Source organism: Pseudophryne corroboree, chromosome 7, assembly GCF_028390025.1.
Source record: "Pseudophryne corroboree isolate aPseCor3 chromosome 7, aPseCor3.hap2, whole genome shotgun sequence".
NCBI classification, from domain to species: Eukaryota; Metazoa; Chordata; class Amphibia; order Anura; family Myobatrachidae; genus Pseudophryne; species Pseudophryne corroboree.
In genome coordinates, this window is record NC_086450.1 from 186,548,417 (window position 1) to 186,576,009 (window position 27,593).

The 27,593-nt window shown below is 45.1% G+C and overlaps 1 protein-coding gene across 3 annotated transcripts in view; it reads left to right on the forward strand.

The window, feature by feature from the left end:
• Window positions 1-27,593, forward strand: part of PRKAG3 (protein kinase AMP-activated non-catalytic subunit gamma 3) — a 134,388-nt gene that overhangs the window by 35,110 nt on the left and 71,685 nt on the right. For all 3 annotated transcript variants that reach the window (XR_010181991.1, XM_063933876.1, XM_063933875.1), the window contains exon 3: window positions 6,490-6,596. Coding sequence is in view for 2 of the 3 variants with exons in the window: in XM_063933876.1 (XP_063789946.1) it covers window positions 6,490-6,596 (107 nt within the window). In the remaining variant the exon portion in view is untranslated. The remainder of the gene's footprint in view (window positions 1-6,489; window positions 6,597-27,593) is intronic.

The window sequence follows — 27,593 nt, forward strand, 5'->3', positions numbered from 1 at the left end:
ATGCAAGTGACCACTCTCTGTTGATTTCAGGTGTCAAATTTGTGGCCCAAGACTAGTTAACCCTTGCAAAACTACAGCTACTTATTCAAAATGGCAAAATATGGTGTGTGTGCCCACTTTGCCAGTGTATTTCATGCCCAAAACAGTGTTGGGCCAGGCAAAATACAAGTGGGTCACATGCAAGGGACCCTACTCTGTTGATTTCAGGTGTCAAATTTGTGACAGAAGACTTATTAACCCTTGCGAAACTGAATGATCTGAATAAGAAGCTGGAGTTCGAATAAGAAGTGAATAAGAAGCTGGAGCTTGAATAAGAAGTGAATAAGAAGCTGGCCGAATAAGAAGCTAACTTCAGCCTCGTCAGATTTTGTTTGAAATCTGCAACAAAATGTAAATATCCCCAGAATATATCGGAGATATCTGCTGTAGTTCCCCCGTTTCCAATAGCAGTTGCAGCCTCCATTGAGTCTTATTGTAAAATGTATCAAGCTCCAGAATGCGAAGCATCCCGGAGCTTAGCCCCAGTAGCTAATGGCATCTTCATAGACTACATGTCGTAGAATAATTCATAAATGGGCTTCAATAAGTTGTGGCTGAAGATTTGGGCAAATGCTATGTCTTTATAAGAGGCAGGATAAAGATTGACAGATTAGTATTTATTTAATATTTTGTTAATATCACTCAATAAATTTTTGCATAACCTTTGTCAAGCATCTCATTTGAAGAAAGATTTTTGCAGGGGTCTGTTTACTAAGCCTTGGATGGAGATAAAGTACCAGCCAATCAGCAACGTTACAGGCTGGGTTTGAAAAATGGCAGTTAGGAGCTGATTGGCTGGTACTTTATCTCCGGCCACTTTACCTCCATCCAAGGCTTAGTAAATAGACACCTTCAAAAGTATAAGTAGGGGCAGTTAGAGTAATGCATATTTGCACACTTTTTGCTACAACTGTTTATCTGTGTTTTGTTACGTTAATAAAATGTAGAAAAAAAACCTAGCAGACCGAAAACTGGAAACCGAAAGCTAACCGGGATGTAAATTGTGCAATGTAAGCAGCTTTTAGGTTTTGCTGTATAATAAAAACATCCTTAAATGTAACACGCCTGGGCCATGCCCTGAGCTATCTGCTGGTAACAGGGCCCCTCCTATCCAGTGACTAATAGAAATGTCAGAGTTAATTCCTCTCCTGTGTAGTGTTCATAGCTAGGAAGTCTAATATGGGATCTATGGAAGGAAAGATTGCTGTACCAAACTGTTGTCATTCAGGGTTGTGTTTACAGTTTGCGATTCCCCAACTACAGTGAATAAAGTTACCCTAAATTAAGACTTATGCATCCTACCCAAGATGTTGCCTTAAAGTCTAGATATAATTTAAGTTTAGTTAAATGTACAGTGGTTTTGCAGTGGGATGGGGCTTAGAAACCGATGGAAATCAGCTCTTTAGAAGTGGCTTTTAGTAAATCCGTCCTCAATCCACAGTGGATCAAATCAGTTTGCAAACTCTGGCAAAACTTATATTTAATAAATTTCCCCCAAAGGGCCTATTTACAACTACATTTCCTATTGTGTTTCTTACCATTTGATAGGGATACTCTCCATCAGAGTGAATCTAACCTGTAACATTTTAAACAGAGATTTGATATGCAGGTGACTATCATAAGTATACAGTTCCCTGTCTGCAGACAGATTTTATCATAGCTACAGGTACCACCAGGCGCCTAAAACAAATGCATTCACAATACAGTAATAGAGGATAAGCAAATAATACAACCCTTTAGTTGATGCAGGGATGTTCAATCTTCAAACCTTGTGCACCTCCTTCTCACCAAATAGGTCACAGAGAGACCAGCACATAAAAGAGAGCAGAGGAGGGCCACATGTGTAGTACAATCATTTATTATATACACACATAAACAAAACAAAACTGTTTAAGAGATGGTATAGATGTATCAGCTTGCAGAGGGGAAAATGCGGAACAATTACCAGAGCGTCTGAGAACCCACAAAAAGTTCTCAGACAAGTTCTTTAAATCCCAGAAACCGCCGGGGCTGGAAGCTGGAAAAATCACTGGCACTTGAAACTGCAGGGCACCCTCCGGACACTGACCACAGATAAGCTCGCCAACGCGTTTCAACTCCTCCTTCCTGGAGTCTTTCTCAAGGCTGTATACCATCCCACAGTCACAGTCCCCATATTTAAACTATCCTTTGACCAATTACAAACGTCCCTTTGGGCGGCACTATCTTTCTTGCTGTTTCCGCGTATCGTCCGGTTTCCATAGTAACCGGAAGTCCATGTTCGTCACTTCCGCCCGTTGAACTGCAGGGTTGTCGCCATGGTTACCGGGCGCATCAGAACGTAGCTTCCGATGACACCGTTCTTGCCCTGGTCTCCATAGTAACCCGGCGCACGGATTTGTACAAGTCGGGAGCGCGTCTTCAACCTGCTCCGACCCTCGGTGTCAGTTACCATGGTCACTGTAAACAGAGCCTCCGTCTATAGTTAAAAATGTCCATAGTCCTTTATTAAAAGATGATCCAGTCATCGATATATAAAATTACTTAAATTAAGGAGCATTGAGGGCCCAAAGGGATTCTGAAAAATGTAAAAGACATAAAAAGCCATAAAAAAGTATCTCAAAGGAGAAACAACATAATATTACACCAGGATCTTAATTTAAAACAACAATTTGATTCTCAATGCAGTTACATAAACCACTTTAACTCAAAGTCATTGTTGAGCCCCATAGGGTGTAAGGTGTTAAATACATAAATAAAGTGCATTTCGCTCTTTGCTAAAAGAGTAGTGATATCTCGTTGTCTAGGTCCACATTTAACTACTTTTATCGCCCCAAATCTAAATATCCCCGCTGTGGAACTTTTATGGTGCACTTTAAAATGATTTGACAGGGCATGGGACTCCAGACTTTTTTAAATATTTCTACAATGTTCGCCTAGGCGAGTTTTTAGTGGTCTACTAGTGCGACCTATATAAAACAAATGGCATTGGCATTCAATAAAATATACCACATTTTTGACATTACATGTGATAAAATCTCTAATTTTCACAGTTGTTCCATTAATACATATAGAGTCCAATTTCTTAGTCCCGTCATTTGGTACTTCTCTGCAGCAAATACAGTCCCCGCACCGGTGGAAACCTTGCGTTAAGATCCTACCCTCTCTTTTTTTAGGGGGTATATAGCTATTAACCAGAGAGGTCTTTAGGTTAGGTGCTCTTTTGTAAATAAACGTTGGGTGATTAGGTAATAGATCACCTAAGACTGGATCCTTTTTGAGGATTTTCCAGTTACGTCTTACCGATTTCTCTAAGGTTTTATACTGTGAACTATACCCAGTAATAAATGCCCAATCAAATTTCTCTTTGTTCGATGGTCTATATGGTTTTGCCGCCAGCAGTTCTGCCCTGTCGATTTTTTCAGTTTCCCCCATTGCTTTCTCTACTTTGGCAACATCATATCCACTTTCTTCAAATCTTCCCTTTAATTTTTGGGCTTGATCCTGATAAACCTCAGGTTTAGAACAATTCCTTTTAAGCCTTTTTAGCTGCCCATATGGAATAGAATCCAGCCAATTATGATGGTGGCAACTTTCAGCATGTATATACAGCATAGAGTCAGTCTCTGCTGTATATACATGGGGAAATGGGAATCTGACTTTGTATATACAGGTCACCCATTTGGAGCGAACCTGGTGTCCTGGAAACGCTATATCGACGACATTTTGTTTATCTGGAGGGGAGATGCTACACAATTGGAGGCTTTTTGTAACTATTTGAACTCCAACACCCTCAATATAGAGCTTTCATTTTCAATTAGCAAAGCCACTGTGAATTTTTTAGACCTGACCCTTAGTATAGAGGGAAACATTTTATCTACCCGCACTTTTACGAAAGAGACTGACTCTATGCTGTATATACATGCTGAAAGTTGCCACCATCATAATTGGCTGGATTCTATTCCATATGGGCAGCTAAAAAGGCTTAAAAGGAATTGTTCTAAACCTGAGGTTTATCAGGATCAAGCCCAAAAATTAAAGGGAAGATTTGAAGAAAGTGGATATGATGTTGCCAAAGTAGAGAAAGCAATGGGGGAAACTGAAAAAAATCGACAGGGCAGAACTGCTGGCGGCAAAACCATATAGACCATCGAACAAAGAGAAATTTGATTGGGCATTTATTACTGGGTATAGTTCACAGTATAAAACCTTAGAGAAATCGGTAAGACGTAACTGGAAAATCCTCAAAAAGGATCCAGTCTTAGGTGATCTATTACCTAATCACCCAACGTTTATTTACAAAAGAGCACCTAACCTAAAGACCTCTCTGGTTAATAGCTATATATACCCCCTAAAAAAAGAGAGGGTAGGATCTTAACGCAAGGTTTCCACCGGTGCGGGGACTGTATTTGCTGCAGAGAAGTACCAAATGACGGGACTAAGAAATTGGACTCTATATGTATTAATGGAACAACTGTGAAAATTAGAGATTTTATCACATGTAATGTCAAAAATGTGGTATATTTTATTGAATGCCAATGCCATTTGTTTTATATAGGTCGCACTAGTAGACCACTAAAAACTCGCCTAGGCGAACATTGTAGAAATATTAAAAAAAGTCTGGAGTCCCATGCCCTGTCAAATCATTTTAAAGTGCACCATAAAAGTTCCACAGCGGGGATATTTAGATTTGGGGCGATAAAAGTAGTTAAATGTGGACCTAGACAACGAGATATCACTACTCTTTTAGCAAAGAGCGAAATGCACTTTATTTATGTATTTAACACCTTACACCCTATGGGGCTCAACAATGACTTTGAGTTAAAGTGGTTTATGTAACTGCATTGAGAATCAAATTGTTGTTTTAAATTAAGATCCTGGTGTAATATTATGTTGTTTCTCCTTTGAGATACTTTTTTATGGCTTTTTATGTCTTTTACATTTTTCAGAATCCCTTTGGGCCCTCAATGCTCCTTAATTTAAGTAATTTTATATATCGATGACTGGATCATCTTTTAATAAAGGACTATGGACATTTTTAACTATAGACGGAGGCTCTGTTTACAGTGACCATGGTAACTGACACCGAGGGTCGGAGCAGGTTGAAGACGCGCTCCCGACTTGTACAAATCCGTGCGCCGGGTTACTATGGAGACCAGGGCAAGAACGGTGTCATCGGAAGCTACGTTCTGATGCGCCCGGTAACCATGGCGACAACCCTGCAGTTCAACGGGCGGAAGTGACGAACATGGACTTCCGGTTACCATGGAAACCGGACGATACGCGGAAACAGCAAGAAAGATAGTGCCGCCCAAAGGGACGTTTGTAATTGGTCAAAGGATAGTTTAAATATGGGGACTGTGACTGTGGGATGGTATACAGCCTTGAGAAAGACTCCAGGAAGGAGGAGTTGAAACGCGTTGGCGAGCTTATCTGTGGTCAGTGTCCGGAGGGTGCCCTGCAGTTTCAAGTGCCAGTGATTTTTCCAGCTTCCAGCCCCGGCGGTTTCTGGGATTTAAAGAACTTGTCTGAGAACTTTTTGTGGGTTCTCAGACGCTCTGGTAATTGTTCCGCATTTCCCCCTCTGCAAGCTGATACATCTATACCATCTCTTAAACAGTTTTGTTTTGTTTATGTGTGTATGTAATAAATGATTGTACTACACATGTGGCCCTCCTCTGCTCTCTTTTATGTGCTGGTCTCTCTGTGACCTATTTGGTGAGAAGGAGGTGCACAAGGTTTGAAGATTGAACATCCCTGCATCAACTAAAGGGTTGTATTATTTGCTTATCCTCTATTACTGTATTGTGAATGCATTTGTTTTAGGCGCCTGCTGGTACCTGTAGCTATAATTTTCCCCTTGTTTATGATTTTATTCTGTTGTGCTTTGGAGAGACACTCCATCTGGCTACGGGGACTATAGGGCAGCCCTGTCAACATAGTGGCGCAACATACGGGGTAACTAGACTAATTTTTAGGTCCAGATTTTATCATAGACCTGACATCATCAGGTTTACAACGAGTAGAGCAAACAGCCTTCTGTGCTACTCCATTCAAACCACTTGCAGCCATATGATGTGTGGTGGGGAGGAGTGTAGACAGTGTACAATCTACAGCCCCCAGCCCCCTGTATATCACAAATCTGCTCACACAGGTACATGTTGGATACACACCTTATGAGGTGCAAGCATAAATGAGTGAAGATCATTAACAATATATCACGTGGAAAATACAGTGTAATGCTACTACCAGAATCTTGTGATTAATTGAATCTGACCCTTTGGACCTGCTTTACACATTTAAACATGAAAAAGTCAAAAACCACAAAAAAAAAATTAAATCAGTGTAAAATATTTTGAGGCTGTGCTTATGTCAGAGTTTTACTAACAGAGACAAACAGAGATCTAGGAACCCGATTAGCATAAAACAGAAATTGTGGTGAATTCCCACAAATGATTCTTCTTCCTGCAGATCTGGGCGAGGATGCTGGGGTGTACATGGAGTTTATGTTGAAGAGTAAATGTTACGATGCCATCCCTACAAGCTGCAAGCTGGTTGTGTTTGACACCTCTCTACAGGTTGGTAAAGTGTTGAGTAAATAGAAGCCTACTTAAATCAGTTACTACCTGTCACACAAGCACACCTACAGTACATGTTTTGTTTTCATGTATGATTTGCTTTCAGGTATGATTTTGCTATACCTTTGTCCGGAGTCGCAGACTTTTGCATAATCTTACTTACAAATGAAGCACACAGTACAAAACATACACAGTTTACAGGTAATGATTTACAACCAGTGGCATAAGTTTGTCCCAGTTACCCGGAGGCAAGATAAATATTGGTTCCCCCCCCCCCCTTCCCCCATATTTAGATAAATATATGTGTGTGGAAAAAGGCACCTTACTGTTGGAGCTATTTGCTCCTGTATAGGTATGGGAAGCATGAGAATGAGAACTGTTATGAGCCACGGCAGTGGCTCATTCCTGTTTGCATTTTGCTCATATATTTTATGTTATATTTCTGTTTGCATGCCAGGATTTATTATGTACCTGTTTAGAGTACTGTTGTTGGTCCCCTGTGGTGAGTCTGTGTAATTGCAGCCTGTTTCCTATGTGTTCAGTCTCACCTTCCAGTAATTAGGCCATTACCTTGTGCCTGGCTTCCAGCTATCCTGATTGGGGTGTTCTTCCTTTATTACTCAGCTGGCCCTGCATCCAGAGCTGGTGATAGAAGTAGATTATTGTACCTGTATGTTCCTGGTTAGCTTCCTGAAAAGCTGTTCCTGGTCCCTGTCCGCTGTTCCTGGTCCTTGTCTGTAATTCCTGGTTCCAGTCTGAACTCCTGGTGCCCTGGTCCTGGTTCCTGTTCGGATCGTGTCCAGTCAAGAGTCTTGTTCGGTTTCCAGCTGTCGGCCAGTCCTTGGAACTCGCCTGTGTCGTTCCCTTGTGGTATCGTGAGTCTGCAGCTCTGCCGCATTCTGCGCCAGAGGCTGCATCGTTATTACATTTCTGTTGTGCTGTGACCTGGAGACTTTGACTGATCGATTCTTGACCAGATCTTGCCAGCCGGTGTTCAGGTTTTCGTGGAGTATCCATGCTAACACTTCTTTATTTATATTTATATCTTTAACATCCCTGAGCATTGTTGCTCTCACTGTTTATTTGCTTATAACATCTAAAACCATTGTTTCTCATTATCACTCGTGCATTGGTGTTGCAAGGTTAGTAAGGTTCCCCCTTACTCACTCACAGTCTCGGGTAGTGCCTTGTCACTTTATAAGACCAGGGGGCATCGGAGTTTGAGCGGACCTAATTCACCCATTCAAACGCGGCTGCCGTGGGCATAAGAACTTTAGCACCGCAGGCACCATCCGACCACTGAGAGGGGTAATGGAGTCAGGGATAGAGCACGAGTTGCTGTGGTCATTCATGCTGGCCGCGGCATCACTCGTAAGTACTGGAACTCCCTAGTTGTCACATATTCAGCAGAGTTCCAGGTACTCAATCTGTAACAAGAACATGAGAATTCATGAGAATTCTAACTATATAAAGTTACTTGTAATTGTCAGAGATGTGACTTCATTTAATTAGAATTATCATGCTTCCTATATAGGTGCAAATAGCACCTATATAGGAAGCATGATAAATAGTAAGGTGCCTGCTTCCAGTGTAATAGGTCGGGGAATCTAATCCGGGGTATGACACTTGTAAAATGTATCTATAATAAAGATGATGTGACTTGTAAGGTGCAGGAAGGAGGAGATATTGGCGGCTATCAATTGATTTAATTGAATGGTGCCGCTGAACACATGGAACTGGAGGAGAGGTGCCCCCCTACAGAGCAGGAGCCTGGCAGCAGCCAACTCCATTGCCTCCCACAGTTACGCCTCTGTTCATAACCCAAAAGATTTTACAACATGCCATTTAGCATATTTGATGATTATATACAGATGGATGTAAAGAAGTTGTAACAAATCTTTCCGACGATCTGAAACTGCTACAGAAGCAATGGGCTGGCAATGATTGCTATCAGTTTGTCAGCTTGCGGTGAGATATTGCAGCCATCAGAAAACACGCTGGTGGGTAAGGAAAGCAAGATCAGGGGAGGTAGGGCGGGAAACTGATTTGGGGACAAGGATGGCTGAGTGTAGTTCCAGCATTGAATACTTGAAAAGGGTCAATAAATCCACACTTTATTTATTTATAAACATTAACTTATATAATGGGAACAGAACAGTAATAAATCAAGACTGGGTAGTAACAGACCTTATATAAAAGAGCTACTAATAACATTCACAGATATACAGGCAACAGTATGAGAAATCTATCAGTATGGCGTAGTGGATGTCATTACTGCCTCACAGCACTGTAGGGCGGATGTATTATTCCCATCTTACCGAATTTTGCCGCCGCTTTATCGCAGTGATCCGCCTGCTCAGATCACCGGAATGTATGCACAATTATCTCGCGTAGGTAGATCACAAAAGCTTCTCAGCGTTCAAAGTAGATCACCGACTCCAAAAGTCTGGCCACGCCTGTTCTAGAAGGTGCTAGATAAATGATACGTAGAATCTGATTGGTTGCTATAGGCAATGGGGGTCATTCCGAGTTGATCGAAGTTGTGCTAAATTTAGCACAGCTATGATCATCTTACCTGACATGCGGGGGGACGCCCAGCACAGGGTTAGTTCGCCCCGCATGTCAGTCCGCCCCCCCCCTTCCCCCGCACAAATACAAAAGCAACGCACAGCGGCGATGCCTTTGTATTTGAGGAGTAACTCCAGGCCAGCGCAGCTCCGGCAGCTGGCCGGGAGTTAACTGTCGCTGCGGCTGGCCGCAGCAGCTGCGTGAGTCGTCGCGCAGCTTCCGCGGCCTGCCCCCACCAACGGTCTGGCCACGCCTGCGTTGGCCAGACCGCTCTCCCTAAACGGCGGCTTAACTCCGCATTTCAGCCCCCTCCCGCCCAGCGACCGCCTCTGTCTCAGAGGCGGTCGCTAGGCAACGAAAGCTGCCATGCGCCGGAGCACTGTGGTGCCGGCGCATGCGCAGTTCCGACCCGATCGCTGCGCTGCGACAAACTGCAGCAAGCGATCGGGTCGGAATGACCCCCAATATCTCCACTTCTAAAAATGCGCACTTCAGTAAATACACTCCTATGTGTGTGCATGTGGAAGGTCATTTAGTTTGCAAGCTTCACTGGCGCAGGTAATGATGCGAATGTCCACATTTTTTTCTGTAAAGTGCTGCAGAATGTGAGTGTGCTACATAAATAACTGATAATATCAGAACTAAAGCTTAATAGAATAAAGCTGCGGAGATACTGACCTGCAAACAGCACACTTTGTGTGAGTGATCCCATTGAAGGAGATTACAAACAGACATTTTTATAGTCAGAAACTTGCTGATAACAGGAAACTGAGCTACACAACATCAGAGCCTCCAACATGACCCGCCCCACTAGGTACAAAATGCTCTGTTTCTGGACTTCCCTCTTAATTTATGATTTCCATCACCTGTGTTGAATTAGTTAAATGATAAGAAAGCTGTTTCATCACAGGTGATGGCAATTTTAAATTAAGAGGAAAGTCCAGAAACAGAGCATTTTGTACCTAGTGGGGCGGGTCATGTTGGAGGGTATGCAACATATATAAGTAAAATGTAAAACATCACAGGTTCTGACTGTCATGGAATGTGACTATAAATGTACTTTATATAAAGCCTCTTGAATTTTCAATTTTATGGCTATTTAATCTTCCTTTGGCAGGATTGGTTCAGAAAAAGAAATGCAAGCTTCCCTCCCTTCAGGTCCATTAACCTGTTAGCATCGGTGGGTGTCATCTACAGTATGAAGCAGAGCAGCAGCATAAATCTAAAGGTGTCACCTATAGTAAAATGAGGGGGTGAGAATATTATGCACTAGATGAAGTGTAGACATAGGAGGATATAGGTTATTCTTCACCACTGCAGGACAGGGAAAATGATGCACAGGACTATACACTGCCTTTTCTATACCTCTCAACATGACCCTCTCCAGCAGGGACACAATGCTCTGCTTCTGGACTTTTCTCTTAATATATGATTGCCAGCACCTGTTTTGAACAGGTTAATGGATAAGAAAGGTGTTTCAGCACAGGTGATGGCAATCATAAATTAAGAGGGAAGTCCAGGAGCAGAAGATTCTGTCCCTCCTAGAGAGGGTCATGTTGGGAGGTATGCCTTTGCAAAAATAGTGAATTTTTCTGGAAGGGACAGAGCACCTGTTTTTGCAGCTGTTAAGCCGCACAACTGGCAGCACATTTGAGGTGGTGGAAATCATCTCTTATCCATTGATTTTAGGTAATCCCTTTCTTCTTGTAGTGCAAAGGTTCCCAAACTCTTCTATTACAATCCAGGTTTTAAGAATATCCATGTTTGAGCACAGGCGATTTAATTAGTACTAATTTCTATAATACAGGTTGAGTATCCCATATCCAAATATTCCGAAATACGGAATATTCCGAAATACGGGCTTTTTTGAGTGAGCGTGAGATAGTGAAACCTTTGTTTTTTGATGGCTCAATGTACACAAACTGTGTTTAATACACAGAGTTATTAAAAATATTGTATTAAATGACCTTCAGGCTGTGTATATAAAGTGTATATGAAACATAAATGAATTGTGTGAATGTAGACACACTTTGTTTAATGCACAAAGTTATAAAAAGTATTGGTTAAAATGACCTTCAGGCTGTGTGTATAAGGTGTATATGTAACATAAATGCATTCTGTGCTTAGATTTAGGTCCCATCACCATGATATCTGATTATGGTATGCAGTTATTCCAAAATACGGAAAAATCCCATATCCAAAATACCTTTGGTCCCAAGCATTTTGGATAAGGGAGACTCAACCTGTATAAAGATATATATATATATATATATATATATATATATATATAGAGAGAGAGAGAGAGAGAGAGAGAGAGAGAGAGAGAGAGAGAGAGAGAGAGAGAGAAAGGGAGCACACATATACTAAAAAAATACACAATTTATTTTAAATATAAAATCAATTAATAGAATATTATTAAACAGAACCGCACTGTAGAATCAATATGGTAACCACATACAGAACAATTTCACATCATAGTCATTTTTAGGCACAAGTTCTGTTTGTATATTAGTTCCACTATATCCTCTGCAAAAAAGTGCTTTCTATATGTATCCAACCACCGCACAGTGTCCCATTACTTTACATGGAATAAATTGCAAAGGGTTCTTTGTTATATAGTTTCATTTGTCAGCAATAGAGGTGATGAAATTCCTCCAAGTGCACGTGTTTGTGCTACGACACCCCTGCCACCTGATGTTAGTTCACCACTTAGCCATACATCAGACCAACTTTTCTCCAACACTCCAAACTTCCAACCATCCAACTTGTCTGTTCAACTAAAACAGTGCCCCATACATCTCACCAATTTTTTACCAGTGCTCCACACATCTAACCAACTTTTCATCAAACCAACCAACCTTCCAACTTCTGTCCAACTTGTGATGTCACCGAAGTAGGCGGACAGTGCCTTCCTACAGTTCTTCAGTTTTGTTTTGTTTTTTTCATTTCAAAACATGCAGAATTGTCTTTTTTTCAGTGAAACTGGGCTTTTCTTTCACCACCATACATTTATTAGATTTACTTATTTTTATACTGAACTATGGATACCAGCATGGTTGGGCTGCCAAGGCAAATTATATATATATATATATATATATATATATAATATATATACCAGATGTAGATATTCGGCACTCCCAACGCAGTAAAATGTACAGCTTGCCTGGTGCCCTCCTGAGCTTCAAAAAGCAAACATATCACAAACGATAGGCGGCACTCTAGGACTTTTCAAAAATCAAGAACATACGTGACCCTGTTCTGACAGCTTAATGTTTCAGTTTCGGTCATTTTCAATCCGCCACACTTTGCTGGCGGAATCTAATAAAAAAAATTTAAAAACATGTTTTTTTTTGGTGTTTTTTGGGGGGGTAATAGCATATCTATTTATATTAGAAGGGATTAGGTACTTGGTTTGTCTTTTTTGGAGGCACAAGTATTATTTATATATTTTGAAAAAGATTATTATTATTATTATTTTTTTAAATGGAATGGGAAAAACCCGAAAAAAATTTGCGTGGGGTCCCCCCTCCAAAGCATAACCAGCCTCGGGCTCTTCGAGCTGGTCCTGGTTCTAAAAATCCGTGGGAAAAACGGACAGGGGATCCCCCGTATTTTTAAAACCGGCACCGGGCTCTGCGCCTGGTGCTGGTGCAAAAAATACGGGGGACAAAAAGAGTAGGGGTCCCCCGTATTTTTTACACCAGCATCGGGCTCCACTAGCTGGACAGATAATGCCACAGCCGGGGGTCACTTTTATACAGTGCCCTGCGGCCGTGGCATTAAATATCCAACTAGTCACCCCTGGCCGGGGTACCCTGGGGGAGTGGGGACCCCTTCAATCAAGGGGTCCCCCCCCCAGCCACCCAAGGGCCAGGGGTGAAGCCCGAGGCTGTCCCCCCCATCCAAAGGCTGCGGATGGGGGGCTGATAGCCTTGAGAAAATTGAAAGAATATTGTTTTTTCCAGTAGTACTACAAGTCCCAGCAAGCCTCCCCCGCAAGCTGGTACTTGGAGAACCACAAGTACCAGCATGCGGGAGAAAAACGGGCCCACTGGTACCTGTAGTTCTAATGGAAAATAAATACCCAAATAAAAACAGGAGACACACACCGTGACAGTAAAAATTTATTTCACACATGTCGACACACACATACTTACCTATGTTGACACGAAGCAGTCGGTCCTCTTCTCCAAGTAGAATCCACGGGTACCTGAAAATAAAAGATAATTATACTCACCTGATCCAGGGTCCAGATTATAATCCACGTATTTGGCAAAACAACAAACCGAACACCCGGACTGAAAGGGGTCCCATGTTTACACATGGGACCCCTTTCCACGAATGCAGAGACACCCTGGCGGGCGGGCGGGGGGGGGGGGGGGGGCTGAATTACCGGTGCGGGCTGGAGCTGGCCCTGGTGAGCGGGAAGGGGTGCTGCTATCTTGGGGGGCAGTGACTGCAGGAGGGGAGCAGAGGGTGATATGCGGGGGGTGCCACGATTGCAGGTGATATGTGGGGGGTGCCGCGATCGCGGGTAAGCTGCGGGGGGTGCCACGATTGCGGGTGATATGCGGGGGGTGCCGCGATCGCGGGTAAGCTGCGGGGGGTGCCGCGATTGCGGGTGATATGCGGGGGGTGCCGCAATCGCGGGTAAGCTGCGGGGGTGCCGCGATTGCGGTTAAACTGCGGGGGGTGCCGCGACTGCGGGTAAACTGCGGGGGGTGACGCGATTGCGGGTAAGCTGCGGGGGGTGCCGCGATCGCGGGTGGGGTGCGGGGGTGCCGCAACCGCAGGTGGGGTGCCAGTGATCGGGGGTGGCGTGCGGGGGTGCAGCAATCATGGGTGGGGTGCGGGGGGCGCCGCGATCATGGGGTATCGCGGGAGGGGTGCCACAGCTGGGTGTCCTCCGCTACCACTGCCTGTGGTCTGTTGTGACAGGGGCAGCCCGGCAGCAGTGATGAACTGCCGCAGCTGCCCCTGCACCTCCTCCCGCTCCGTCGCCGCTGCTGAGGGTCCCGTTGTGACAGGGGCAGCCCGGCAGCAGCGATGTACTGCCGCAGCTGCCCCTGCACCTCCTCCCGCTCCGCCGCCGCTGCTGAGGGTCCCGTTGTGACAGGGGCAGCCCGGCAGCAGTGATGAACTGCCGTAGCTGCCCCTGGTCCTCCTCCCGCTCCGCCGCCGCTGCTGAGGGTCCCATTGTGACAGGGGCAGCCCGGCAGCAGTGATGAACTGCCGTAGCTGCCCCATGTCCTCCTCCCGCTCCGCCGCCGCTGCTGAGGGTCCCGTTGTGACAGGGGCAGCCCGGCAGCAGCGATGTACTGCCGTAGCTGCCCCTGAACCTCCTCCCGGCTCATGGTCCACAGTGCTGCCCAGCAGGCAGTGATGGTGACAGAAGTAGGTGGACACTGCCGGCCAGTGTCCGCCTACTTATCGTTCAGTTGGGGGGAAAGTTCTCCCTACACCTGAACGATTAGTTGGGAAAATCAAACAAGTTTGATTTTCCCAACTAGTTGGACCAACCGTTTCTGGCCGTTTTCTAGGGTGTGGGAGCAAACGGCTGATCATCGTTTGCTCCCACACACTGCCAGATTATCGTTCCAACCAGCCAACTAGTTGGCTGGTTGGAACGATATCTTCCTGATGTATGGCTAGTTGTATTGTCCTGCAATGTCCGATGCGTCTGGACGAAGCAGTAATGGTGGGAGTGGTGGTGATTGTAGTGGAAGTCCCGGGGAGGGAGGACGCGGCTCGAAGCTGAATAAGCACTGTGGGTGGTCTCCGATGTTAGCATCTCTGCAGTCAGCACAGCCGATTTGAAGGTCACACCAGTGCGGTCTGGATACCTTGACGCGTTTCTCCAGCATATAAAAGCATAGGTTTCTTCAGAAGGTAATCCAGATAAGTGGGGGAAGCAGTATTTAAAGAGCTCAGTGGCCAAAAAGCTTAGTCCATCAATTTAATCAATAGATCTCAAACAGGTGACCATTAGTATTGTCTCGATTCTGTGATTTAGTATACAAAAGGCATTATATACACCATTTGGAGATCCATATATTATAAAGAACACACTAACCAAATCATACAGATATATTTGTTATTAAACATATAAAACATAATCATTCATTCAATATATTCATAAGGTATCGCGGAGAGAGAACAAATAAAGTGTGTTGTTTAACAGTAAAGAGAAGTCAAATATATCTTTAGACTCCAATATAGTCACAGTGCCACAGTGGCTCAACACACTAGTAACGAGGACAGCTAAGAGTACTAAATTTAAATATAGGAACGGTAGTTGATTCTTATAATGTAGTAATTGCAGTCCTAGATAAATAAAACAAATTCACATTACTTGACACTTTCTTGATAAAGCATAATATAGTTGGCCTCACAAAGGACAATTTAGTACAGCTTTTAATATCAAAGCTAATGCTTATTAAGAAGACAGGTGTTTGGCTTCTTATGTCCAACTGTAATGACACTTTTAGTCAGAGAAGGATCAAAACTGAGCTACAAAGCATTAGTTTACATGTATTCAATATATTACTGTTCCATATTATTATTAATAACCTTGATAGTAGATTTCTCCATAATTAACCCTTTCTCCAGACAATTTAATGGGTTATATATAGCACATAATCTGAAATAGGATACTCTTCTTAAGTAATGCAGTTGATATTTTATATATATATATATATATATTGTAACACTGTAGGGGTGCAAGGTGCCTTTTCCTGGGGAATATGGCAGCACGCAGCAGCTGAGGAACAACACAAGTCCAGTTTCTGGTACAACTGACCCCGGCCAGTTTTATTGAAACAGAAAATAAAACAAACCCCAAAATAAAAATACCTTGCCTGTCCGGCACTAACTAAACATAAGATGTTCCTAACTGTCACTAAACAAAACACAGAGTTCTTCAGTACATACTGTATAGCTTACTTGCATCAGAAAGCGTGTCTCTCACACACAGATCCTGCAGCCTTCCCAGGCAGTCTGCCCATACTAATCAGGTTAGAAGCACTATATCACTCTTACACAGCTGAAACCCTGATTAGCCCTCTGTGAGGCCAAAGACCCGAACTGGGCCCAATGTCTAGAACTCGCCTTATCTCTCTCTCAGAGCCTTTACCCAGCTTTTACAGCAAACTGAAAAGGTTCAGACAAAACAAAAAGCATTTTTCCTAGAAGTTAACATTTTCTAAAACATGTAAGACAAGAACCTGGGACAAATATACCTGCCCTCAAACACTATCCCAGTGTTCTTGTCACATATCCCCCTCCCCTGTTTCGACCTAGGGGCCGGAACACTTGTAGCCCCCAAACAGAAGATGCGAGACAATGCATCTGCGTTGGCCAATTGTGTTCCCGGTCTATGTTCGACAGTAAACTTAAAGTCCTGCAACGCTAGAAACCATCTAGTTACACGAGCATTCTTGCCTCTATTTACATACATCCATTTTAAAGGGGCATGGTCTGTCACTAGTCTGAATTGTCTACCCAAGAGGTAATATCTCAAGGTATCTAGTGCCCACTTAATGGCCAAAGCCTCCTTTTCCACAATGGCATACCTTTTTTCATGCTCATTGAGTTTCCTACTCAAATAAATGATAGGGTGTTCGTCCCCATCTCTGGTTTGGGACAGCACAGCACCTATCCCTACCTCTGAGGCATCTGTCTGTACCACAAATTCTTTTGAAAAATCTGGTGTTATCAACACCGGTTGTGAACACAAAGCCACTTTTAACGCTTGGAACGCCTTTTCTGCATCAGGGTTCCATTTCACCACATTTGACTGCTTCCCTTTGGTAAGGTCTGACAACGGCACCGCTGTGGTCGCAAAATTAGGAATAAACCGTCTATAGTACCCAGTAATTCCCAAAAAAGCCCTTACCTGTTTTTTATTCACTGGACGAGGCCAGTTTTGAATAGCATCAACTTTATTCAATTGGGGCCTAATCAGACCTCTGCCTATGGTGAAGCCCAAGTATTTGACCTCCTCCATTGCGAGGCAGCACTTCTTTGGGTTAGCAGTTAACCCTGCCTCTCTGATTGAGTCCAGTACTGCTTGTACTTTAACCAAATGTGACCCCCAGTCTGTACTGTGAATTACCACATCATCCAAATAGGCAGCTGCATATTTTCTATGGGGCCTCAAAATTTTATCCATCGCCCGTTGAAAGGTTGCTGGAGCCCCATGCAACCCAAAGGGTAACATCTTATACTGGTACAGCCCCTCCGGAACCGAAAAGGCTGTTTTTTCTTTGGCGCTATCAGATAAAGGTATTTGCCAGTAACCTTTGGTCAGGTCCAATGTGGTGAGAAACCTGGCTGTTCCCAGCCTTTCTACAAGCTCATCCACACGGGGCATGGGGTATGCGTCAAACTTGGACACCTCATTTAACTTACGAAAGTCATTACAGAAGCGTATGCTACCGTCGGGCTTCGGGATGAGCACTATGGGACTGGACCACTCACTGTTAGACTCCTCTATGACTCCAAGTTCTAACATGGTTTTAACTTCCTTAGAAATAGCTTCTCGCTGAGCTTCAGGAATCCTATATGGCTTTAAATGAACCCTGACCCCTGGTTCTGTGACAATGTCATGTTTTATTATGGTCGTTCGGCCAGGCAGCTCTGAAAATACCTCCCTATTTTGGATGAGAAATTCTTTAACCTGATTGTTCTGATCAGCTGATAATGTCTCTGACACCTTCACTGCGGGAAGCAACCGGGGTGAAGACACCGAAGGGCAAGGCTCCGCTGACAGAGACAACCTATCTTTCCAGGGTTTGATTAAGTTAACATGGTAGATCTGTTCGGGTTTTCTCTTTCCCGGCTGGTATACTTTGTAATTAACCTCATTCACTTTTTCCCTAATCTCAAATGGACCCTGCCATTTAGCTAGGAATTTGCTTTCCACAGTGGGTACCAAAACAAGAACTCTATCTCCAGGAGCAAATTCCCGTATCTTGGCACTCCGGTTATAGACCCTCTGTTGAGCACTTTGGGCCTGTTCCATGTGCTCTCTGACAACAGGTACCACGGCTGCAATCCTATCCTGCATTTGTGTTACATGCTCAATAACGCTTCTATAAGGAGTGGGCTGTCCTTCCCACGTCTCTTTGGCAACATCCAACAGCCCTCTGGGGTGTCTACCATACAACAAATCAAATGGAGAAAACCCCGTAGAGGACTGAGGAACTTCTCTGATGGCCATTAACAAGTAGGGCAACAAACAATCCCAGTTTTTCCCATCTCTCTCAACAACCTTTTTTAACATACTTTTTAATGTTTTATTAAACCTTTCCACCAACCCGTCAGTTTGGGGATGGTAGATGGACGTCCTGAGGTGAGTGACCTTAAATAACTTGCACAATTCTTTCATGATCCTTGACATAAATGGAGTACCTTGGTCAGTCAAAATTTCTTTTGGTATTCCCACTCTACTAAATACCTGCACCAGCTCCCTAGCTATCGCCTTGGTTGTGATAGTGCGTAAAGGGACAGCCTCAGGATATCGAGTGGCATAGTCCATAATTACCAGGATATACTGATGGCCCCGAGCAGACTTTAACAAGGGCCCCACGAGATCCATGGCTATTCTGTCAAACGGGACCTCTATAATAGGCATGGGAACTAGTGGACTCCTGAAATGGGGTCTAGGGGCATGATACTGGCATTCAGGACAGGAAGAACAATATTCAGACACTTCTTTATAAACCCCTGGCCAAAAGAACCTTTGTAAAACTCTTTCAGTGGTTTTTTCTGCCCCTAAATGTCCTGCGGTAACGTGACTATGAGCTAAATCTAGTACCGTTCTCCGATAAGGCTGGGGAACTACCAGCTGTTCCACCACATCCTCACCCCTTTTGACAATGTGGTACAAGAGCTCATTACAGATGGCCATGTGGGGATACGTAACCCTGTCACCTGGTACCACAGGTTCCCCATTAACAATCTTAACATTCTCTCTAGCCTTTATTAAGGTAGGATCCTTTAACTGTTCAGACGCCAACAGATCCTTCTTTACCTCCAGGTCAGGCACGCTTTCAGTTCTAACTACTATGTCTCTGTTCCCGGCAAGAGGGTCCTCACTGGACTCCCCATCTGTCACTTCCCCAGCCAAACTAGCAAAAGGCAAAGGGCCAGAAAGTTCCGAAGACCCACGTACATCCAAAAAATCACCGGTATTATCAACTGGCTTTTTACTTCTCACATCTGTTGATAACCGTGATTTCCACAGTTTCCAAAAATGAGGAAAATCCCTCCCTATTATGGCCTCATGCACCAAGGTAGGGACCAGTCCCACTTTAACCATTGCTGACCCACAACAAGTTTCTATATTCACCTCAGCAGTGGCATAATATTGGGTATCCCCATGTATGCAAGTTACCCCAATAGGTATTTGCTGGACCTTTAAGGGGTTCACTAACCCAGCTTTCACGAGGGTAACTAAACTTCCTGAATCTAGCAAGGCCTCTACCCGGTTACCTTCTAAGAACACATCACACATTTGTTTTTCCAGCTCAGGTGAAGGTACCACAGTACAGGCTAACCTAGCAAAGAAAGACATTCTGCGACATTCAAAGGCAGCATCACATTGCATGGGTTCTTGCGTGACTGGGCAATTGGCAATAACATGACCTGGCATACCACACCTAAAACATTTAACCACACGATTATCAACCCATTTGGGCAGCATAGACCGTTCTAGCCCCATTGGCCTGTTTCCAGGGCCAGTGTTTACAGTCTCTCCAGCCTTGCGTTCTCTTAACCGCCCAGCAACGTTTTCCCACGGAACAGTCTTACCAGTCTTTACTGAAGGGCGCTGTCGAGGATCTATGGGTTGCTGGGTGGTCATCAGTAGTTCCTCTGCTGCCAAATACCTCTCTACCATGTCCACTAATTGGTCAGCAGTACCCGGGTTTCCATGGCTCACCCACTTGCGCAGGACCATGGGCAAAGATCTCAAGTAGCGGTCCATGACGACTCTTTCCACCATCTGGGGACCAGTTAATGTCTCTGGCTGCAGCCATTTTTTTGTTAGCTGAATAAGGTCGTGCATCTGGGAGCGCGGAGGCTTCTCCATGGCGTACAGCCAACGGTGCACCCGTTGTGCTCGTACTGACAGCGTGACTCCCAGGCGGGTCAGGATCTCAGTCTTTAGTTTATCATAGTCCCGAGCCTCAGCAGGGCTTAAATCAAAGTAAGCTTTTTGGGGCTCACCTGACAGGAAAGGTGCCAGCAGACTGGCCCACTGTGCTTTCGGCCAGTTCTCACGCTCGGCAGTCCTTTCAAACGTGGTCAGATAGGCCTCCACATCATCAGCCTCTGTCATTTTCTGCAGGAAGTGACTGGCTCGTATAGAACTAGAGCTGGTTGGAGCACTGACGGCCACATCTCCAACCCGAGCTGCAAGTCTCTGCACCACTTCTGCTAAGGCCTCTCTATCCTGACGCTGTTGCCTGTAAAGTTCATCAACAACTGCCTGCTGTTGTCTCTTATTTTCCTCCATTGCCACCTGCTGCTGTCTGTTGGCCTCCTGCTGTAGTCTCCAATTTTCCTCCATTGCCACCTGCTGCTGTCGGTTGGCCTCCTGCTGAGCCGCTGTAGCTTGCAGCAAGGCTTTAAGCAGATCCTCCATGTCAACAGATTTTTCAGGCGGCTTTGCAGCTGCTTTCACCCAGGACATATATCAAACCCTCAGGGGTGAGTCTCAGTAACTTCACACTGGGCTGTATCTGCATAAACCACCGTTTTCTGCAGGCCTCACAAAGCTGCTGCTTTCACTTATGCGCAGAACGGCCTGCTCGCATTCTCCACCAAGTTGTAACACTGTAGGGGTGCAAGGTGCCTTTTCCTGGGGAATATGGCAGCACGCAGCAGCTGAGGAACAACACAAGTCCAGTTTCTGGTACAACTGACCCCGGCCAGTTTTATTGAAACAGAAAATAAAACAAACCCCAAAATAAAAATACCTTGCCTGTCCGGCACTAACTAAACATAAGATGTTCCTAACTGTCACTAAACAAAACACAGAGTTCTTCAGTACATACTGTATAGCTTACTTGCATCAGAAAGCGTGTCTCTCACACACAGATCCTGCAGCCTTCCCAGGCAGTCTGCCCATACTAATCAGGTTAGAAGCACTATATCACTCTTACACAGCTGAAACCCTGATTAGCCCTCTGTGAGGCCAAAGACCCGAACTGGGCCCAATGTCTAGAACTCGCCTTATCTCTCTCTCAGAGCCTTTACCCAGCTTTTACAGCAAACTGAAAAGGTTCAGACAAAACAAAAAGCATTTTTCCTAGAAGTTAACATTTTCTAAAACATGTAAGACAAGAACCTGGGACAAATATACCTGCCCTCAAACACTATCCCAGTGTTCTTGTCACAATATATATATATATATATATAACCAAAAAGAAAAGAATAGAGAGAGAGACACACAGGAGGAGGCATTATATGAGGGCACTTCACATAGAGACCAAACAGAACAATTATTACTCAGAATGATTCCATTCGAGGTACAGATAATATTTTGAGGGGGCTAGATATTATTCATTTCAATGCAATCATTCAGGGCGTTCGGAAATAGGGTACCTAAGGTGTGCATCCAAAAAGCCTCCCGTTTGCAGAGGAGGTTGTATCTATCACCTCCCCTGTTGGTAAGCTTGATGTGTTCAACACCTTGTAGTTTTATACATTTAACATCTCCCCTATGTTTATCAGTCACATGTTGCACAAGGCCTCTGAGAATATTATTTTTATGTTCAAGAAATCTCGTGTGTTGCATCCGGGTGGTACGGCCCACATGTTGAGCACCACATATACAGTTGATCACGTAAATAACATATGTGGTGCGACAATCTATCACTCCTTGTATATCGAAAAAGGTTCCATAGAAAAACAATTGGATCCTATTTACCTTATCCATAATGAAATTGCACGTAATACAGTTTTCTCTTACGTCCTAGAGGATGCTGGGGACTCCGTAAGGACCATGGGGTATAGACGGCTCCGCAGGAGACATGGGCACTGTAAGACTTTAGAATGGGTGTGTACTGGCTCCTCCCTCTATGCCCCTCCTCCAGACCTCAGTTAGATCCTGTGCCCAGAGGAGACTGGATGCACTGCAGGGGAGCTCTACTGAGTTTCTCTGAAAAGACTTTTGTTAGGTTTTGCTGGCAACAGGCTCCCTGCTTCGTGGGACTGAGGGGAGAGAAGCAGACCCACTTTCCTGGACTGATGGGCTCTGCTTCTTAGGCTTATGCTCCCCCACACACACAAGGCACAGCATGGGTGCAGGGCGCAGGGGGGGGCGCCCTGGGCAGCAATAATCACCTCAAATGAAACTGGCAGCATTCTTAGATACTGTGGAGGCAGTATATTATATAACCCCCGCCAGTATAAATAAATGAGCGGGACCGAAGCCCGCCGTCGAGGGGGCGGGGCTTGATCCTCCAGCACTAACCAGCGCCATTTTCTCCACAGCATGCTGCAGAGAAGCTGCTCCCGGACTCTCCCCTGCTGAACACAGTAACAGGGGGCAAAAACGAGGGGGGGCACATTATTTGGTGCAAAATTGTATATTTATAAAGCGCTATTTAGGCTGGGACTTTTGGTTTCAGTACATTGTGACGCTAGATGTGTGCTGGCATACTCTCTCTCTGTCTCTCCAAAGGGCCTTATTGTGGGTCAGTCCCCATATTTCAGTTATCCCAGTGTGTGTGGGGGTGTCAGTACGTGTGTGTCGACATGTCTGAAGCGGAAGGCTCGTCTAGGGAGGAAGCAGAGCAGATGGTGGTGGTGTCTCCGTCGGCACAGCCGACACCTGATTGGGTGGACATGTGGAATGTTTTGAATGCTAATGTGGCTTTATTACATAAAAGATTAGACAAAGGAGTCCAAAGACAAAGCTGGGAAGCAACCCATGGCTTTTACTGTGTCACAGGACCCCTTAGGGTCCCATAAACGTCCCTTTACCCAGATAGCAGACACTGATACCGACACGGATTCCGACTCCAGTGTCGACTATGATGAGGCGAGGTTGCACCCAAGAGTTGCCAAAAGTATTCAATATATAATTATTGCAATAAAAGATGTTTTGCATATCACAGAGGACCCCTCTGTCCCTGACACAAGGGTCTGCATGTTTAAAGAAAAGAAACCTGAGGTAACTTTTCCCCCATCTCATGAGCTGAACGCTTTATTTGAATAAGCTTGGGAGACTCCTGACAAGAGACTGCAGGTTCCCAAGAAAATTATTATGGCGTATCCTTTCCCCTCAAAGGACAGGTTACAGTGGGAATCCTCGCCCACAGTGGACAAGGCCTTAACGCGCTTGTCCAAAAAGGTAGCACTACCGTCCCCGGATACGGCGGTCCTAAAGGATCCTGCAGATCGTAGGCAGGAATCTACCTTGAAATCAATTTATGCGACTACGGGTGCCCTGCTCAGACCTGCAGTAGCGTCGGCATGGGTAGGTAGCGCAATTGCAGCTTGGGCTGATAACTTGGCATCTGACATTGTCACCCTAGACAAAGATAGTATTGTGTTGAACTTAGGTCACATCAAGGACGCAACGTTATATATGAGAGAGGCTGGGAGAGATATTGGGCTTTTGGGTTCAAGAGCTAATGCCATGGCAGTTTCTGCTAGAAGGTCCCTGTGGACCCGTCAATGGACAGGGGATGCTGACTCAAAGAGGCATATGGAGGCTTCTTTTTTGCCTTACGTTCCCCCACAGCAAAAGAAAACACCTCATTACCAGATGCAGTCCTTTCGGTCGCATAAGTTCAGAAGGGGGCGTGGCTCTTCTTTCCTCGCCAGAGGAAGAGGTAGAGGGAAAACAACACCGGCTACGGCTAGTTCACAGGAACAAAAATCCTCCCCGGCCTCTACCAAATCCACCGCTTGACGCTGGGGCTCCGCTACGGGAGTCCGCACCGGTAGGGGCACGTCTTCGACTCTTCAGCCAAGTCTGGGTTCAGTCGGATTTGGATTCTTTCCATCAATAATTTTTATTCAGATTTTTTTTTTTTGTTATGCAAAACAGGGGTACAGAAATAAGAAAAGGGGAGGGGAGGGAAGGGGGAGCAGTAAATACATAAGAGACAATTTGTATACTTATACATACTTTTCAAAATCGATCAGACGTTTGTACACTGGACGTAATGCAGTAGGGCGTACAGAATGGAAAGAAACGATGATTCCACATTAATGCATATTGCAACCGAGATCGCCGGGCGGTCCCAGGCTCAGGGAGAGGAGGTGTCTCCATCTAGGGGAGGGGTGTGGGGTTGGATGTCCGGGGAGGGAGATCGCCGTACCAAGTTGGCACCCTCACCCTCCGTGGTAAAAAGCAGCCAAGGCTTCCAACGTATTAGAGGGGACTTGGTAGAGAGGGAGCAAGACATATACTCAGTCTCCATCAGGAATTGTTTCTGAATTTTGTGTATGACTTTCATTAAGGGGGGGGGGTATGGATTGTTTCCAGTTCTGAGCCAGTGCCGCCCGGGCTGCAAGGCAAATGTGGCCTAAAACATATTGTAAATTGGCACCCACGGAACGCGGATAGACATTTAGTAAAGCAATGAGGGGGGTGGGGGACAGGGTGAGTCCAAGTACTTTATTAATTAGCCCAAACACCTCTACCCAGTATGGCTTAATAAAAGGACAGGTCCAAAAGATATGGAAAAGGTGGCCCACCTCACCACATAGACGCCAGCAATACTTCGAGCATGTAGGCCAAATCGTGTGCAGCCTATCGGGTGTGAGGTATAGTCTATGTAATAACTTGACGTGCATCTCGGAATGGTTTAAGCATTTGGACATAGTGAAGGATGACATAAAGATATGTTGCCATTGGGAGTCGGTAAGGGTACAACCAATGTCTACCTCCCACCTGTTCTGGGCTCTAGTTTTAAGAACGGGAGCTAATGCAAGTAGTGTCTTGTACCAAAAGGAGATCTCTCCAGCCGAAGCGTCCCTAGAGAGACGACCCAAGGCCTGAGACATAGTAGGGTGCATTGGGGAGGGGGTAAGGCGTAGACTGGTCCACCAATGTTGTATTTGATAGTATCTGAGCCTCTCAGATTCAGGTAAGGCAAAGCGTTCTTGGATGGTAGAGAAGGAGCTAAGCACAGGCCCGTTGAGCAGGTCTCCCAGTAGGCCGATCCCTCTAGAACGCCAGCCTGACAAATTAAGGTTAGGGATTAGGGCGGTTACTGTACGTAGGGAAATTTGTGGCAATGTATAGAGGGGAGATGATAAGCCGATAGTCAGTTTATCCCAGACCTGTAGAGTGGCTCGGGTTGAGGGGAGAAGACGTAGGTCCGAGGGTCGCATGGGTTTAGGTAGCCAAAAGAGGTCCTTTAAGGGGAACCTGGGGCAGGTTAGTTCCTCTAGACACGTCCACTCCGAGTGTGTATCACTGGTGATAGCTTTAATCTGAGCCAAGAGGGAAGCTTCTTGGTATAGTGAAAGGTTAGGCATGTCGAGGCCACCAACTCTCCTAGGTAGTGACATCCTGGCGCGGGACAGTTTAGGCGGTCGCAAAGCCCAGACATATTTGGTGAGGATATTGGTAGCCTTGTCTAGGTATTTCTTGGGGAATATAAAGGGAATTGTGCGGAACAGGAACATTAGTTTGGGAAGCAGCGACATTTTAAAGGCGGCCAGGCGACCCAGCCATGATATCTCATAATTGAGCCACGATTTGGTGGACAGTTGTAGCGCAGTCAGTAAAGGGGGGAGGTTAACGTCAAATACAGAAGAGGAGGACGGGGGGATGTGAATACCCAAATACTTTATCGAGGTTGTTTGCCAATTGTAAGGGTATTTGGTACGCAAAGAGGCCATGGAATGGGAGAGGTTTATCGGCAGGGTGTCTGTTTTAGTTGTGTTTAATTTATAGTAGGACGCTGCAGAGTACCTATCTAAAATATCGTGTAAATGAGGGAGTGAGGTGCAGGGGTCAGTTACAAATAACAGAACATCATCTGCAAATAAACATAGTTTATGGGGGACGGTGCCAAGGTGGAGTCCTGGAAATTGTGGGTCTGCCCGAATCTTAGCTGCCAGAGGCTCAATCGCCAGGACAAAGATGAGAGGGGAGAGGGGGCAGCCCTGACGGGTGCCATTGTAAATTGGGAAGGGGGAAGAGAGGAAGCCATTACTAAAGACCCGGGCCGAGGGCGAACTATACAGGGCTAATATGGATGACAGGATGCGGTCGCGGAGGCCAAATTTCAATAATACTTCCCGTATGTAGGCCCAGTTTATGCGGTCGAAAGCCTTCTCCGCATCTAAGGACAGCAGGAGGAGGCCCTGTTCACGGGTTATAGAGTCTACGAGGTTGAATACTCTACGGGTATTATCAGACGCTTGCCGACCGGGAATAAATCCAACCTGGTCGGGGTGGATCAAGGAGGGGAGGAGGACGTTCAGTCGGTGAGCTATTAATTTAGCATATATCTTAATGTCACCATTTAACAGCGCAATAGGGCGGTAGTTTTGGCAGGAAGTCAAGTCCTTACCTGTTTTAGGGATCGTGACAATGCGAGCCTCCAGCATCTCCGTTGGGAGCGTGCCCTGAGAGGTAATTTGGTTATAAACTGTTACCAGGGATGGAGTCAGGAGGTCCTGGAGTGCCACATAAAAATCATTTATAAAGCCATCTGGGCCTGGCGCTTTACCTTTAGGGAGGGATTTGATCGCCCTTAACGTGTCTGCGGTGGACCAAGGGGCATTCAGCACTTCTAATTGGTCGTCGGTAATGGAGGGAAGTTTCAAATCAGCGAGGAAGGTGTTGATAGATGGAAGAGTGGGCTGCGGAGTAGAAGGGTCAGTTGCGAGATTATAAAGTTGGGAATAGAAGTCAGCAAACTGGTTCGATATCTCCAAAGGGTTAGATATTTTGGTGCCTGTTGGGGACATAATAAGCTTAATTCTATTCCTAGCTTGTTGCGCTCTGAGCTTACGAGCAAGCAGTTTTCCCGGTCTATTCCCTGCCAGGTAAAATTTCTGCCGCATCCTATTTAATGAGGCCTGGGTGCGCACCGTGAGCAATGTCTGAAGCTGGGACCTAATATCAGCTAATTCTTTCTGGAGAGATCTCGAAGGTCGAGCCTGATTTTTCTCCTCCAGTTCCTTTAATCTACGCTCCAAATCATTCAAGCGTTGTTGATGTAGTTTTTTAAGGTGGGCTCCTGCCTGTATCGCCGCGCCTCTAGCTACAGCTTTCAATGCGCACCAGAAGTTCAGAGTGGACGTGTCCGAAGGGGAATTAAATTCCAAGTAGGACGTGATGCTGTCTACAATAATTTTTTTTGATACGGGGTTGGCCAGTAAGTGAGGAGAAAGTCTCCAAGGTCGGGGCGGGGCATGTTGACTGTTAAGATCCCATTTGAGAAACAGCGG